Below are 18,281 nucleotides of genomic sequence, written 5' to 3'. Positions count from 1 at the left end.
TCCAATGCACCATTGGTGACTATAAACCAGGGTAACCCGAAGCGGGGGAAGCATGCTTCTCCCAAGCTTATTTGGGAAGTGCGAAATGCGACACTTTCGAAACTTATGGTGGAAGCACCAAAAAAATTTGAGAAGCGTGCTTCCCAATTTAGGGGAAACTCGCTTCCCCCTCGCTTTTCTTTATTTTGTTTTTTTATTCTTACTTTTTTCTCTTTTTTCGCTTTTCCTTTGCTTTCTCCTCGCTTCCTATATCGCTTTTGGTTTGCTTCATAAGTCGCTTTCGAGACAATTCTTGATTTGCTTCTAAGTCGTTCCATGCTTTCCGCTTCTTAAAATTTTAAAACTGCTTTGCTTCCCACATCGCTTTCCGCTCTCGCTTCTTCGACTCTGTTGTAAACCATAAATATTTCATGTTGGAAGAGTCCAAGAAATTAGGCTTTTCCATTTCCAAGCAAAGCCTAATGGGTTGCTCAATTCCACCACCAGGTTTCCATTTACTGCCAAAAAGAACTACTACCTGAGCCCAAATGGGTTTAATCGAGATACAATATGGTCTCATGATTCATACAAAAAATGCATGTGCACGGCATAAGAATTCCAAGCTGCTTAATTAAGTCTGTCTTGAGCAACAATTTTCCTTTGAACAGCAAAACGAAGAATCAAAGTTGCAATAAGAAAGAAGCCTTGACACCATATCATATGAAATATACGATGCGGATACCAAGAATCACCAACCATCTGCCAAGCTTCTTTGAAAGAGAAAGCATTTGAGCGCATTGTGAAAAATATCAGAGACATTTTGAAAATATCGCCAAAAAATCACGATATATTATCTCACCGTTTTAAACTTCAAAATACCGTGATAATTTCAAAATATCATGGTATTTTCATCAAAATTTAAATATCGCATTTTAATCTCGATATTTACGTTTTATTGCGAGATTTAAAACAAACAGAGATAGTTAACTGCTATAAATGCAGTTTTTTTTTGGGGGAGAAAGACTGCTTTAAATTTAATTAAAATGCACAAACAACGTTATCTTTGGGTGAATACAATCTCATTAAACTGTTCTTTAATGCATCCTTTTCTCTCTCTCTCTCTCTCTCATGCAATACTATTAAACCGTATCCTCTCTTCTACCAAGAGCACCAAACGAGTTTTAAAAAATGCATCTTTGGAAGTGCTGAGAATAGAAACGGTTTCTTAATATTCATCTTGGAAATTAATTAATGGCCTTAAATGTTCTTGAAATCCAGCGTGAAAATTAAAAGTTTTGAATTATTTTAACTAGAAGTTTGAATTTTCATCAAGACCTTAAACCTTCATCATTTTTAAAATTTTTTTATTTTGCCTCATATTTTTTAAAACTTAATTTATTCATTTTAGATGAAATTTTGCCGAAAAAAATGAAAGACAAATAAAATTTTTTCAAAATCTCACGAGAAAGTTCATGGCGATAAATTGCCGTTTTAAACTTTTGTCACTACGTTTGAGCACTCCCATTTTTACTTATCTTCTATTTGTGGGGTTCCAGTTTCCACCTTTAGTGAGCAAAAGAAAATCAAAACATAATCTGGAACATGAAGTCATGAACCTGGTAATGCAGACCAAACTCAGGATTTAGCATTTAAAATGTGATTACTTTGGTAGAGATTATGAAAGAGGGCATGTCCAAGGCCTAGCTTTGATGTTTTGTCATGCTGCGCTTTAATGTACAGGAGAGTGCCCCAAAGGTGTTTGGCGTAGTGGGCGGTCTATGTTCAAATCTCATGGGCGTCACCACTTGGGCAAGCTGAAGTGTGGCGACTCTCTGAGGGCAAGGGGAAAGAATGAAGTTTTAGGCTAACAGAACAGGGACTGTATGTAAGTAGGTCAGGCAGGGCCAGTGCAGCTAAGTTTCTGTTGGGACGTGTAACGGTGTAAATATAAAAAAAAAAAAAAATAGAAGAGAGTAAAGATTTTTTTTTTTCAAGCTTGACCTTTTTGGGCGCTGCTGTGCGTTCCCCAAATGAGACAAAAAAATTCTTTTTTTAGATATTTTTTTCACAAAAAAAACTTCATGACATAGGTTTCATGGGTTTTTGACTGTCACAAAGACAGCAGGATGCATGACACAGATTCGACTCACAAGTTTTTTTTTTGTAAAATAGTACATGAGGACATTTTTTTTGATTTTTTAATATATAAAATTTAAAATTTTAATATTTGAATGTTAAAAAATAAACTTTATTGAAATAGTATGACAAAGTATTAAAATAATATTAAATTATTATCATACGTGTTTAGTGTCCATCTCCACATGTCTGCACATGTCCAGTGACACACTGCCAAATTGGCGTGTCGCTAAGACATAGGTTGCAATACCAACAGGGCGCTTGTCTGATAAGAGCAGCTAGTGCACGTGCTGGAACGATGCAGGTTCAAAACCCAATGGTATAGTTGTATAACTGGTAAGGTCTGCCTAACCCACAGCTTGTATTTCAAAAAAAAAAATAAGAGACAGGTTTCTATGCAACAAAACAATTTCAATGTTTTTTATATTTCTTGTTGTCGATTTTTTTTTTATTCTCTAATTTTTTTATATTTGCTAAATTTGACTTGAAATTTTCTTGAGAAAAAAAACCTTTTAATTTATCGCTATAATTTCTCTGGCCGAAAAATCCTAATGTCGAGATTTATGACATCGTTTGAGTGTTGCATTTACTCGGTTTGATGTGTTACCCTCTTGCAGAGGACTCAAAAAGAATAATAAATGGTCTTATTACAAACTCAAATTAAAAATAAATAAATGACTCTAAGCTAAAAGGAAAAAAAAATGAGTCGTTTAGTGGCTTGAGCTTTAGTCTCTTTGATCTTCACTTCTTTCTTTTGATCGACAAGTTTATAAAAACTACTAGTATTTTATTTCTGTTTAAATGTCTTGTATTCGTTGAGGACTCTTTTGAGAGACTCAAAGAGCCTTTTCAAGGGTATTTTTGAGGGTCTATTGTACGTCCAATCGCTTTCCTTTAAAACAAAAACACAAAACGAGCAGAACAAAGCAAAAAACCAAAATCTAATATTTCAAACAAGAAAAGTAAAAAACTAATCTAACAAACTATAAAAAACTTGTACCATATAACTAACATGTAACAAATAAATTAACTAAGTAGCAAACTTAAAACAACTAACTAATTTGAAACAATAAAGAAACTAACTAATCTTGAAACAACTAAAATAGACTAACTAAATTAAAACAAAAAAATGTAAATCTAAAAACTACCAATTAAAACTATAAAGTAAAAGAATCTAATTTGATTGATTAACTAAAAACACATGCTTCTACCAAAGCCGATTATTCTAATGCTAAATTAATTTAAATGATTAACTATTAAATAAAAAAAAAAGTGCAACTTAAAATATGCTAAACTAATTGCAACCTAAAGGAGATTAATTAAAATACTATTCACACAATTAGGCTAAAAATATACTAAAAAATAATTGATGACACAAACTAATGACTATGAAAACACGAGTTGCATTAAAACAAATTAATTATGAACCGAATCAACTTTAAACTATGATGACCACTATGCTAAATACGAAATGACCTGACTAGGAATAATCTACGTCTAACTATTAAATGAACTCAAAACAATTAGTTAGACTAACTTAAAACACTCAGTCTAAGAAAACCGAGATAAGCGTCAAACACACTGGACCGTGAGTGACATTAACCCAAAAACCGAGAGTGTGAATCGCTGTATCAGTGAGTGTTTTCTATTTCAAACGGTTGCAAGCTGCTGGACATAAAAATTATTTTTGTTTCTAAAAGAAAACGATTCGGTAGGCTGCAGATTTGATGGACTGGTCGGTGAAGACCGTAAACAGTAGAATATGAGAAAACACAGATTTATAAGAAAATGCAGTTCTACATTTTTGTCTTCAACTATGCACGACCTGTGTGATTAAACACTATGATTCAACGTTTTTGCATGCTAATGTTTGGATTTAAATCCTGAATACATGCAGATCGGGTATTATTATTGTGACGGTTTTCGTTTCTCTTAGCAACGTGCGTGATTCAGTTGAGACCAAAAAAATACGCAGCAATATGCAATAAATGACAACGATAATCTATGGACTACGATTGCAGAAACTTAAATATCTAAACTATACTAACTGACACTAATCAAGAAATAACGATTCATGCTAACAACTAAAAAAACTCTATTATGTATTTGATGAATCTAAAAGTAAATCTGAGTATTGGTGATGGATGCTATCTGTCGCTAAATAAGTTAGCGACGTATTTTATGACGGAATAGCGACGGATTGCATCCGATGCATAACCCTAGTCGCTAAAGTGCGACAGTATTTATCTATCGCCAAACCATCACTAAGTGGTGACGGCTTAGCGACGGATCTTGTATGTTGCGAATGCATCGCTAAATAGAGACTGATTCGGATATGCGACAAAATTTAATTCGTTGTTATGCCATCGCTAATGTCCATCACCAAATTGGCAATGAACATTAGCGACGGCTTAAATTTCATCGCAAACCGACAACTGCTTCAAATTGGCGACTCGCTAATTTTTAATAAAAAATTAAATTTTTTTTTTGCAATATTTTGAAACTCGAGAAAATTTTTTCGTACAATTCATATATCCTACTTATAAAAAAAATAGTACACATAAAAAATATATACGAATTAAAACAAATTCTAAGTTAAGCAAACTTTAACAACCAAATACAGTCCTTGCAAAGTTATAATTAGTTACAAGTTTGTCAAACAAATTAATCAAACAAATCTAATCATCGCCAAGATTTTGGGCATCATCCTCTTCATTTTCTCGATCTGCCCCTCCCTCCATTCTTCCATCAACTCCTCTACGATGATCATCTCTAGCATCCTACAAAAGAGAACCAAAATGTTAGTATTTATAAACAAAATTTAATGAAATAAATTATATGCAATCCACCTAATCTAATGCAATAAAGTAAATGGTTGAATGACACATAGACTAGTAATAAACTGAAGGACATTAACAGAATTATAAGGAAAAATTTATAGTGATTCAATCATGCATACCTGACGGGCACCTGAGCTCATGTTGAATGCAGGTAAAGTTTTTCTGTCCTGAAAAAAGTTGCACAACTCATTACGGACAATGTTGAGAATTGCTTCATTTAAAAAATATTGTATTTTGTCCTCAAGACGCTGACAGACACCATCCCAAGACATAGCAGGGTCAATCGGACGTTGGGAGTTGATGATGGCGGGAGAACTCTGTGAGCCATGGCTGCAAGAGGCAACGACTGGTGTGGTGTTCATGTTACTCCCAAACCCGAACACACGACCCCTTTGGGGTTCACCTGTAGCAGTCACCCATGCTGCATGATCAAAAGACGAATGCTGAGTGGAGTCATCGCCATATCGCTGTATCATTTGCTGCTAGTATGACCATAACCTTAGCACGATAGAGATTTTGTGGCAATTTCTCATCTTTAGGCAATATACTCTTCATAATAGAGCATAGACGGTCAAAACATGATTGACTCAAATTATACTCTGACTTCAAATTCAATAGTTGAAGAACTGCAGACAAGATAGTATGACTCTCACAACCATTCCACAATGGTTTATCATCATCTCTAAGTAAGTCATAAAATGTAATAGTTGCATCGTTTGTTGCTTCTTCCTCTATCCGAGTTAGTGCATCACTATGTCCCATAACAGAACCCATTTCTGGTCCTACGACATCAAATATCAAATCCACATATAGATTATCATGCACCATATTCACCCGTGCATCAAAATTATTCCAAAATTCTTCACCATGAAGCATCCAATTCTGATAACCATTAATAAAACCCTTCCTATATAGGTGATGTCTAACGCCATGAGGTTCTACAAATTGATTGTTCTTACATATCGTGTACGGGCATCTGATCTGACCGGTGGGATCCACTGTACTGACACTTGCCGTTGTGAATTCAATAAAACTATCAACAACATCCATATATTCATGTGACACCTTATTATCAACTATCCTACAATACATCCATTCACGGTTTGCAGCCATTTGGTCCTATAATATTATAGATATTATCATCACCAGCATTACATAAAGATGATATTTAGAAATTTGAAATCACATTACATAAAACAATACATTAATTTGAACAAAAAATTCATAATACAAAAACACATGGAAGACATAATCAAGAAGATATTTAGAAATTTGAAATCACATTACATAAAACGATACATTCATTTGAACAAAAAATTCTTGTAGCATCAGCACATAAATTAATGCTATGATGATACATGGATTCTCTTTTATACACATCAAGAGGATATTTAGAAATTTGAAGTCACATTACATAAAATGATACATTCATTTAAACAAAAAATTCATGATACAAAAACACATGGAATGCATAATCAAATGAAAAACAACTTCGTGCAAGCATGTATACAAAAATATCAAACATTGCAATACATTCAAATCATTCATATCAAAACATATATCAAACATGTACCTGCAGCAAACACACTCCAATATCCCGCTAACTACTATCATGCTGGGCATGAAATCCGTACTTCAAAAATAAGAACACTTCTATTCTCATACATTAAAATCATGCTCAACATGATCTCCAAACTCTATCAAAACAGTCTTAGATATCCACAACTAAGTGAGTGTGTGAATAAAAAAGTGTTGCATCCAATAAATTAAATAACATGTGATGTGCTTGCATCACTTACTCACCACGGGTATTTACCCAATTTGAATTGCTTATGCCTTTGCATTTTTTTTCTTATTTCTTTTTGCATTATATTTTTAGCCACATGTGATGCTTAGCATTAAGCATCATGTGTCTTTGGCTCAACAACGTACCTGCGAAGCACAAATATATAATACAATACAGAGAGGTAGGCCAGGGAGTTACTTGCGAGGTTGCCAGAGATGAGATAAAAGCGTCAGGGATGTCCGGAACATGAGCAAAAAAGAGGAGGAAAGGAGATGTTCGGACAGGGGTGTCGGCCTAGGTCGGGTGCACGACGGAAGGGGCTCGACAAGGCTGCCAGAGAGGGAGGATGTAACAATGAGTTAGGTAGGAGGGTCGGCGGTGATGTTGCCGGGCATGGGGACGACAAGAGGCGGGCCGAGGGGTTGCGGGCAACGAGCTGGGGGTTAGACAGGGGGAGGGGGGGGGGGGGAGGATAGTAGGCGAGCCGGGGGTTGACAGACGTCGAATAGGGGGGCGACGGGCTGGGGGGCGATAGGAGGCGGGCCAGGGGGTGACATGAGGCAGGTTGGAGGGGGCGACAGTAGGCGGGCCGGGGGACAACATGCGGCGGGGGCTGGGGGCCGACAGGCAGCGAGCTGGGGTGCAACAGGAGGTCAGCCGAGATTTATGAGGAGACTAAACAGAAAAGAGAAAGAAAGGAGAAAAACTTAGGGATTTATGAGAAAATTAGTGACAGATTAGCGATGGCCAAATTCCATTGCTATGCCGTCACTATTTGGCAATGACTCAACGATGAAATAGTTCTGCCGTTGATCCGTCGCTAAGCTGTAACATATAAGGCGATATAATAAAATTCATCGCTACTTGGCGACAAATTATCGACATAATATTTTTCATCACTAAAATCGCAAATAAACGATATTTTAGCGACGACTATCATTCACTCGTTAATCCGTCGATACTTTGCAATGGATTTTGTCCATCACAAATGTCCGTCGCTAATTAGGGTTTTTCTTGTAGTCTTAAATATTATTCAAATAACGAGACGGAGGAGAAGAAACAAACCTCGCAGCTCACTTTCGACAGAGGGGTTGAGAAGAAGAAGTAATCTTTACTCCAGTTGTATGTGCCTTCAACGATGGGGGATAAGAAGAATTGATGCCAGAAGAGATTAGAAGCAAGAAGAGAATGTGTGAGAAAGAAGAAGAAAATAGGGAGAATCGATTAGAAACGAAAAGGAGAAAGAAGAGTGTAGAAAGATGGAGAGGAGACTGCATTTTTCTCTGGAGGAGAAGACACCCCTCTCTGCTGAAAATTGGGTTTTTATATTACAATTTTAGATTAAAACTAAAATTTCTAAAAAGTCCAACTAAGTTTTAAAAATTCTAAAAACTACTCCTCTAAAAACGTGTTTCATAAAAAAATATTTCTAAACAAAATAAAATACTAGTTGACAATTCCTAAACTTATTAAATTACAAGCTAAAGAATCCTAAACTAATCAAAACACTGAAAAACGCAGGAAAGGATTTAAATATACGATTTTATCTTTATTTTGATTTTAAAGCAGTTTCTTAAAAATGTTGACAAGAATGAGTTTTTAATGCATTTTTTGATGGATCATGAATAGAAATATATATAAAATGCAAAATTTATGCATGATCAAATGTAATGTATGAGCGACTTCATTTTGTGAAAAAAATAGAATGAATTAATAATTTCATTTTTTAAAAAATAGTGTTTCATTTCTCAATCCATTTTTTTGCATTTGGATGCCTTATTTTTGTAAATCCAAAATTTTGGTGAATCTCTTGCGAATGGTGGAGGCGAATAAAAAATTTCTTAACCTTCATGCAAAATTTATGAGAAATTTTGCAACCCCATATGAAATTCTGAATTTCGCACGGGTTGCGATATTTCTCACAATTTTTTGTATCTATAGTACAAAAATTGCAATATTACTTGTGAAGTTCGTCAAGAGTTTCACGTTGTTAGTTGTAAAATTTATGAGTAATTCATAAAATTTCTGAAATGTTTGCAAAATTCAGGAAATTTTGAATGTGGGGATGCAAAATTATTGCCACATTAATTAAGTATGACATTTCATTTTTGAAGAAACACAAATCGATCGACAATACTTCATAGGTAGTAGTTAATCTTCTTGCTGATTTTTTATCTAGAAAATGAAGGAATCCAAAAAAAACACAAAAAAGAACAAAGATTCTAGAAAAAAATATATTTTCAATGATATTTCATTCACTGAAAAACTATGAATGGATACTGAAATACAATCCCGAGAACATTCCTAAAAGAGAAGACGAACAAAGATAGTTGCACCTATCCCAGGTCATTTCTTCCAAAAATTTAGAGAAACAAAAAAAAAAAACAAAGAAAGATTAAGACATTAACTTTTCAACACCACCAAGATCACATCGATCAGATGAACGATTGAAATTAAATACCTTTTGGAACACAAACTATTCAGTTGTAACCGTTTGCAGTTTGCTGTTTTGGTTTTGGATCACAAAAACGAGAACCCTAGAGAGGTTTTCGGTTCTGTTCCAGATATGTGTCTCAGCTTTTCAACAACTATAAAAATTTGGGTTTTCAATATTAGATGATTAAGATATAAATATAAGAACAAAGGTTGTTCTGCATATTTTTGTCGTACAAAATGGTCATTATTTATTTGTTATTTTAAAAAGTTTAGGTCAAGGTTAATGCATCATAAGATACAATTTTTGAGACAATGAAGATCAAAAAGTTCACAACTCATTAAAAGGGTGGTTTTATATCATTTCATTCTTGTGTTTATACTATTCCTTAAGCGTTATTTTTTTTTCATGTGTTTGCATGATCAGTCTACAACCATACCCAATTTCTCGCTTTATGATACTTTTTAACACTAGCTTTTCCAATTCCGCTATACATCGCTTCTCTTCTCGTGTCCATCTCATTTCTCGGTAACTATGTATATATATATATATATATATATATATATATATATATATATATATATATATATATATATATATATATATATATTTTAAATTTCTAACCCAAAGAAACCACGCCCGGCAGGAAAACCTGACCATGTTAGTTCAGCCTGCCATACCTACGGCCGTCGTGCCAGCAGGGTATAAAACTCTGAGGCTAGGACCTATGCCTATGTATTGTATATAATTTGTTATCATAGAATATGGATGGTTCTCAGGTGTTCACTTTCAACCAATAAGTTTAGAATTTAAATCCTATTGCTAGGGATATAAACAATTTAGATTCGGTCCGATGTAGCCAATGTCAAACTTGAGTAATTGGATATTGGCTAATCGGACTCAGACACCAAATTCTAAAAAACATATGTAAGCAAATTTGGGTATCTGTCAAAATACGATATCCTTCGAATTCAGTTGTGAAAGCTTAAACTGAATCTGAATCTGATTACTAATCGGATTTGGTTTTATTGACTAAATCCGACTAATCAGATTTGGAATCAGTAAAGACAGGTGGGTGGTGCTACTTCCTAAGCTTTAGTGAGAGATGAGAAGTAAACGGATAAGTCACTCTCTCTATATATAATATATATAAAGAGAAGGAGAACCGTCAAACCAAAGAAAAGTCTAAAATCTGATAAGAGACCTATTCAATGTTTAGATGCGTTTTTTTAATCCACAAAAAATCAATGGCCCACAATACCTTGTATGGTAAGGTTTTAAATGCATTGTCAGTTGTCGCTTTTTCAAGTTTCTAAAAACATACCTATATGTAATAAAGTTTTTTGTGTAAAACATATTTCTTATTAAATAAATTATAAAGAACAAATATATGAGGTCCAATGGATGAGAGGCTCAAGCATTGAAAAAAAGGGAGGTGTTCGATCAACATTCATTGTAGATTTTGGATTGTTCACATTCTTTATATATATATATATATATATATATATATATATATATATATATATATATATATATATATATATATATATATATATATATATATATATATATAAATAAAGAGAGTGAGCGATGGAATTTGACCAAGGTAAACCTTATAAATAAACCATGTAAGAGCGAAGCAGGTTATATGTCCCCCCCCAACAGGGCCGATACTCCATCTCATGTTCAGGTGTTCCCAAAGAACGCCACGTATAAGATGCAGACCGGCATGTATCCCCATGTGTGTCCGCATCATATTGCATCGTAATGTGGTGCCGTCGCAAAGACTTAAGTACCCTTTGGTTGTAACCGCACCTGAACATTATTAGGTTGATTGTAGCTCAAGCCGGCCGCATTTGAGCTATGATTTTTGCCCGATATTCCGAATGGACCGTGCCCAAATATTTTAAATATATTATGAACCTTACATTATATGAATCAGGTTTAGGATTTCATTCGTTCGACCCAACATTAAATATCTGAATGGACCTCATCGCTCTACTGGATCAGAGATTAGACCCATTGAGAGCTCCACAAGGTCCTTGTCTGGGTCACGTTGGCTAAGAAGGACATAGACTAATTGGGTAAGCCAACTCAAGTTACAACAAGTGACATGCAAACTGGCTGCACCTCAATCAGTTAGTTATATATAGTCATAAAAGGGTAAGTGAGTTTCTTGGACCTGATCCACATTATGGCATGAAAAAAAAAAACATGGCATTTCATGTCTTCTACGTCAGGTGGGGACCACCAAGGTGTTAGTGCAACTTGTTCTACATAAATCTGACCCGTATCTTTTGGATGCCACTTAAATCTGACCTGTAGATGGGTTCAGTATGACCAATTTTATTGGACTGACACCTGGGTCATATTTTTCGACTAAGAATCATGATTTCTTAAATCGTAAAATTTTTGTGATTTTATTACCATTGATTTTTAAATCTTTGAAAAATCCTGTACACAAATTTGATTTAAGTAATTCAATCTTCACTAAATTGATCATATGGATAATATGAAGTCAGATTTTATCAAAACAACTTGCAGCAGTGAAATCCAACAGCGGGTATGACATCAGACTATGACGTTAAGGATGACTGAATCCCGTTGTAAAATATGAACGGTTTTTAGTGATATTAAATGTGATTGGATCTCTTACGAACGAAGTTAAAAAAGAAGACCTTGACTTCCTGTGCTGTTCCCCTTTATTATATAAAGCAGCATTCCCCTTGCCATAAAGATAAGCAAATATTGTTAACAACCCAAATATGTCCATCTTCTCTCGTTCTGTTATGCTCTTCCCATTGGTGGCACTTTGCCTCTTCTCAGTTTCGCTTGCAGATGATGGGATCGCGACCTACTACACACCACCCTATGTTCGTAAGTATCTAACCCACACTTTTACATGTAGCCCACCTTAATTGCCCAACCAATATATATGGACCTTTTAGATGTCGTTCACTTCCAGAGGTCCATGTGGATCCCGGTCCCGGGGTCGGGTCTTCTCCTGCAAAAACCCTTTTGCAATTTCCAAATATTTGTTTTTTTTTTTTGAAAGGAAAGCTGGGGTTAGGCAGACCCTCACCAGTTATTATTCAATCGTACCACTGAATTTTGAACCTGCAACGTCCTACCACAATGAGACGTGCACTGACAGCTCCTACCAACCACGCGGATCCCCCCCGTTGGTGCATTTTCCAAACTTTACTTCATAGTAAAACGGGTGAATCATGGTTTGTACTTGGGCCCAAACCAGAGAGCCGAAAGTAATTCAACATTACCACTCATGAAGATCAACAAAATGTTGAACCCATGAACTGAACAAGAACAAAAGCCAAAACAAATAAAGAAAGCACAAGAGAAAAGAACATTAGACAGATAAAATGGGCTCACGCCATAGCCGCGTGCCCAGATTGTGACAAAGGATAGGTAGCATCAGCAGGAGGGAGTGGAAGATCACTAAGATGCATACGCAAGATCGCATAAACATCTACCAAAATTTTATGCACCAGGTTTTGAATGTTAACTCGAATATGACGATAATGAGCATCGTTACGCGCCATCCAAACAAACCACCAAGAGGTAAGCAACCACGTCCGCCAGATGAACCTCCACCTCTTGCTGCGCCTAATACAAACCGGCCCCAATATCAGATCTAGCGCAAATGACTCCTCCTTAACAAATACTTCCGGATGCCTCCAGGTTCTACTAAAGATTTCCATAAATATTGGGCAAGACCAGAACAAGTGAAACGTAGATTCTTCTGCAGCTTGACAAAGCACGCACCAACTCGGTAGTTGAATGCCCCACTTCTTTAAATTACTGTGGGTCTGGATCCTATCGTGCAAAATTAACCAAGCCAGGACTCGCGAACAGGGGGAAGGACCCTTCGCCCAAAGCACATCCTCGGGCAACCAATCAGCCCCTGGCGGTAGCAACGATCTATAGACTTTCTTGGTGAGAAACTCTCCGCTTGGAGCCAACGCCCACTGCAACCACTGACCAAAATTTCCGGAGACCTCAAAATGGTCTCTAAAGCAGGCTAAAGCCCTCAACCACGATTTACGCAAGTGCGAGAGCGCCAAACCTCGGGTTCCCAGACGAACCGGAATAAGAGTTGGATCCCCATATTTAGCAAGAAGAAAACTAGCACAAGGGTTATCCGGTTGGTGGGCCAACCAACATTGCTTGGCGACAAGAACAATGCTTCGCAGTCTGGGCACCGGGATGCCTAAACCACCCATACGCCGAGGTAGAACCACCGAACGCCAACCAATCAAGTGACGCTTACCTGTGAGTTTACACCCAGACCAAAGAAAGTCTGCCAGCAAGCGCGTCAGCTGCTTCTCTACTCCCACAGGCATCACAAACAGAGACATGAAAAATTCTGGAATAGTTGAAAGAACATGTCTGACTAAGGTTAGACGTCCAGCGCTAGAGAGATAAGACGACTGCCACGAAAGCAATTTGCGCTTCACTTTTTGAAGCGTCGGAGCCCAAGCCGTTGAAGATAGAGGCTTCACTTGTAACGGCAAGCCAAGGTACATAATAGGCAAGTTAGAAGTAGTGCAATTAAAAATTCTCTTTCCAGCTGCAAGCATATTGGCATTAACATTGAACATGGTAATAGAGCATTTGGTCTCATTTAGAGAAAGCCCAGACATGGAGAGAAAGAACTGAATGATAAGCTTGAACCTGAGCATCTGTTGAACATTTGCATGACAAAAAATGATCATATCATCAGCATAAGTAAGAATATGACCCGGGAAGTCGGAAACCTGCAAAGGATCAATGAAACCCGATACAACAGCCCGCTTAAGCAAGACCACAAGACCCTCAGCAACTGCATTGAACAACAAAGGTGATAGGGGGCACCCTTGCCGCAAACCCCGCCCTAGCTTGAACCGGTCTCCTCTAATACCATTGATATTTAACATGGCCTGGGCATTTGAGACCAACTCTCTCACCCAACCAGAAAAACGACGACCAATACCGAAATTTGCTAACATTTGAAATAAGAATGGCCAATGCACAGAGTCAAAAGCTTTATGAAAGTCTAATTTAAGGACAAAGTAAGGTTGACCGCTATGCTGCAAGGAATGGACCACCTCGGACGCCATGATGAACGAGTGCTGGACCCTCTTATTACGGATAAAGGCGAACTGAGAGTCTGAAAAAATCTGGTTAGCCACCGATTTCAACCTATTCGCCAAAACTTTGGCAAACATCCGATAGAGAGCACTCATAACTGAGATAGGTCGGAATCGAGAAATATCATTGGCCTCATCATCTTTCGGAATGAGCGAAATAATAGCAACATGCAAATGATAAGGCAGTCTGGAGTTACGATGAAACTCATCGAACATACTCACCACGTCTGATTTAACACAGTCCCAAAAGATTCTAAAAAAGTCGACATGAAACCCGTCAATGCCAGGCGCTTTCCAACCCGACAGATCCTTAATGGCCGAAAAAATCTCATCTTCAGAGAACCTTCTTTGCATATATCTAGCTTGCTCAAGCTGAATTGAGCCAACTAGGAAATTACCAAAGACACCCTCCGCAGTTAACGAAGCAGAATATAAGTCCTTAAAGTATAGCGAGACTGCCGGATTAACGTGCTGATTGAGATAAGAAACACCCTCAATGGAGATAGAAGGAACAACCTTCCTCCTATGACGATGGGAAGCATATGAGTGAAAAAATTTAGTGTTGCCATCACCAGCCGCAAGCCATTTCACCCTAGACCTTTGCTTCCAACGAATTTCCTCTTTGATCCTCCAGTTTTTCAAGAGCATGGTTAATTCTAAGGACCTGGCCTGAAGATTGAGAAGTTGCAAATCAGAAAGAGAGTCAGGAGAAGACATAGACTGATACAACTGAGAAATCTCTTGATCCCATGCGGCTATTTGCTGAAATTTCTCCACCTTACGACTATGAAGCCAAGCTTTGATATCCTTAGCTAGACGAGAAAGCTTATTTTGAACACGTAGCGCGGCCCAATGCACATCAACAGTTTTGTTCCAAGAATTAGTAACAACCGTGAGAAAATCTGGCTCCTAAAGCCACCATTCTTCAAACGCAAAGCTCCTAGTGGGTTGAAAGCCATCTCCCCAATGAGTGATGATCTGCCCATGATCCGAGATAGAGGGAGCAAACAACACACACTTAACGTCGGGAATGAGGTCCAAAAAATTAGGTGTGACAAAGACCCTATCAAGGACCCTACAGCACGGACGGGACCGCATATTCGACCAAGAGAAGCGCTCCCCGGTTAAAGGAATAGGGTAGAGAGAATGACGGTGAACAAAGTCTTGAAAACCTCGCATAGAGGGATTGGGAATTACGAGGTTATTAGAGTCATGGATAGATAACAAACAATTGAAATCCCCCATAAGAAGGTGACAATCCGCGCTGGAAACGACAACCCTATCCAAATCATCCCAAAAAGCGGGCCTCATGGCGGCGAGATTAGGACCATAAACAACAGAAACCACTACTCTTCTATCAACTGCCTGCAAATTGAAAGCAACAGACAAAGAGAAAAGACCCACATCCAGCTGTGATAAATTTAAAGACTGCTTTCCCAAGATAAGGATACCGCCTGCATGATTTACCGCTGGCTTATAGAAATAGTCAGCTCCCTGCCAGATGCTAGAAACGACCAAGAGCGAGATGACCTCCATTTTAGTTTCACATAAAGCAAGAAGGTCGGGCTTTTGCTCCCTAACCCAATTAGCCAGAAACAGGCGTTTAGTGGGACAATTTAAGCCCCTAACATTCCAACAAACAGTCTTCATGGAACAAAATCTGGAAAAACCCGTGGTTGGTGGCACCGAGATGACCTTCTTGGGGACCTAGCATCGGTAGCCGAAACAATTAATGAAGGCCTCCTTCTTCGCTGACCACCAGCACTGACAGACGACCTCAAGTGACCATCGAAAATGCCCAACTGCTCGCAATCTGCTCCACCAGAGTTGCAGAGAGAGTCCCCAATAATCGCAGAAATATCTGAAATCATAGAATCCATATCAACAGCTATCGCTTGCAGCTGTGAAGATGAGAGAGAGATATCCAGCAACTTAGCTGCATCGACAACTGTGACACCCAGGGGTTGTGGACTAGGATGCTGCTGACCCTGTGCTGGACTAATGAAGGAGACCGCGTCTGGCGGAATACCAAAAGATTTGGTAGAAGAAAAAACCTCAGAGACATAATGCGATACAGGGAAAGGACGAGGAACCGAGGAGCCAAGCACCATGCATCTGATTGCCATGTTGGTTCTAACATTAAACGCAATAAGATTGATAACCAGATAGTCATAGCGTCTGGAGGGAAAAATAATAAGGGATGATAGCAAATTCGTCCTTTGTCCATCACGCGCAAGCCTGCCCAAACCAGAGAGAGAGAGAGAGAGAGAGAGAGAGAGAGAGAGAGAGAGAGAGAGAGAGAGAGAGAGAGAGAGCTACTCTGTGGATTTAACAATGCTCGAAAACTAATAGAAGGTGAAGTTGGAAACTATAAAGCTTGTCATGAAGCTCTCTGGTGTGAGGTTAAGAGCTCAAATATCATGAGACAGACTTCCCACATGAGAAATAGTAGCACTTAATTACTACTAACAGTTGCTCCTTGTGGTCTTTTGATCCCTATAATTAACTAGCATTCGAATTCATTTTTAATTTCCACAGCATCGTCGTGCTACGGCAACGATGACCAGGGAACTATGATCGCTGCTGCAAGCGAAGCAATATGGGATAACCGAGCAGCCTGTGGGAAGTACTACTCGGTGACGTGCACAGGTGGGACCAACCAAGGCGACCCCAGCCCATGCAGAGGGAGTGGAACTGTGGTCGTCAAGATTGTGGACTACTGCCCACCTGGCTGCAGGGGAACCTTTGATCTGTCTCAGGAAGCCTTCTCTTCCATCGCCAATCCAGATGCTGGAGTCATAAACATTAGCTACCGGCAGTGAGTAGTCCTACTCTCTTGAAAAGCTAATGTGCATAGAGCTAGAATTGCGTCCTTTCTTCCTTTATTTTTGTAAAACTCCTGCACTAAGACTTTTTTGGTATTCATGCGTTGTATTGACGTGCAGAGCCTGAAGTCGAACTATATATATATATATATATAGTGGACCAATAAACACGAGTATACACATCGTCAATAATGGAGGCTTGCTGCTGCTGCTGCTGATATTTACTGTTAAATAATATGTTGTTGAAACAGTTGTCCTTTCTGTTCACACCGCTACCATGTGAACTACTTAATAATATTATTCTCTCTCTCTCTCTCTCTCAACTACATAAAAGTGTACAATTTCAATTCAGTTTTGACTTCCGAGTGGGTTTAACAAGATAGCTGGACCGGGCGAGACGAGAACAGGTGCAATCACATTTCACCAATCCGAAGGACCCTGATGGTGATGCCCTTGAAAAGACCTAATCCGCTCTAGCTTTGCTTTTGTTGATCATTCAAATTGGTGTACAAACTCAAGCTACACCCACACTTCAAAAAAAAAAAAAAAACTCAAGCTACACCCACACATCATCTTGAATCTTGCTATCTTGTTCACGTATCTAGAGGCTGGGAGGTTTGCTTTCAGGTTTTATCATTAGTGGTCATTCGTATCACTATTGCCCAACATGCTGCTGCTGTAGCTTGAGAGAGACCAGGGTGTTATTGAGCCATAGGTCCCTACATCTGAACTGAATCCGTCCCCTTTACAACTATGTGAGTATGTAGATTTCTATAACAGGGTTGCAAATGGTTGGGTATGGGTTGACTCAGTGCTGACTCCAAATTTTAATAAGTGGGTCTAATTTCGGGTCAAACACATGATAAAATTATGGATCCATATGTGGCCTAACCCCCTTCTAACCTAAGATCTTCCGAAAACGGGTCAAGTATATTGATCAATTCAAAAATACATAACATGGGTTTGATCAGGCCCTGTTCTGAACAGGTTTATTTACCCAACTCTGTCTCAGACCTAACTAGATCTAACATCACTCATTCTAAAATTTGACCCATTTTTGTCAAACGAACCTCATTTTAATGGACATATGTCGGGTCAGAGGCGGTAAAAGGTCCGACTTGTACACACAGAGAG

The 18,281-nt window shown here is 38.1% G+C and overlaps 1 protein-coding gene across 1 annotated transcript; it reads left to right on the top strand.

Moving 5' to 3' along the window:
* The first annotated feature begins 11,920 nt into the window (after positions 1 to 11,920).
* LOC149841766 (EG45-like domain containing protein) lies at positions 11,921 to 17,464 on the top strand. Its single transcript, XM_090001156.1, has 3 exons — positions 11,921 to 12,052; positions 16,861 to 17,140; positions 17,268 to 17,464. The coding sequence occupies exons 1-3, from the start codon at positions 11,941 to 11,943 to the stop codon at positions 17,272 to 17,274; spliced, it is 399 nt and encodes a 132-aa protein (XP_089857282.1). The 5' UTR covers positions 11,921 to 11,940; the 3' UTR covers positions 17,275 to 17,464.
* Positions 17,465 to 18,281: the final 817 nt, after the last annotated feature.

The sequence above is a fragment of the Nuphar pumila genome, chromosome 3, assembly GCF_984573655.1.
Source record: "Nuphar pumila chromosome 3, dmNupPumi1.hap1.1, whole genome shotgun sequence".
Lineage (NCBI taxonomy): Eukaryota > Viridiplantae > Streptophyta > Magnoliopsida > Nymphaeales > Nymphaeaceae > Nuphar > Nuphar pumila.
Note: the sequence above shows the minus strand (reverse complement) of the source record. Positions and strands in the feature narration are given on the sequence as shown.

Excerpts from the sequence above, each read along its gene's own strand:
- LOC149841766 (XM_090001156.1), top strand. The coding sequence starts at position 11,941 with ATGTCCATCTTCTCTCGTTCTGTTATGCTCTTCCCATTGGTGGCACTT. Across the intron at positions 12,053-16,860 it reads CTACACACCACCCTATGTTC|CATCGTCGTGCTACGGCAAC; the intron begins GTAAGTATCTAA and ends TAATTTCCACAG.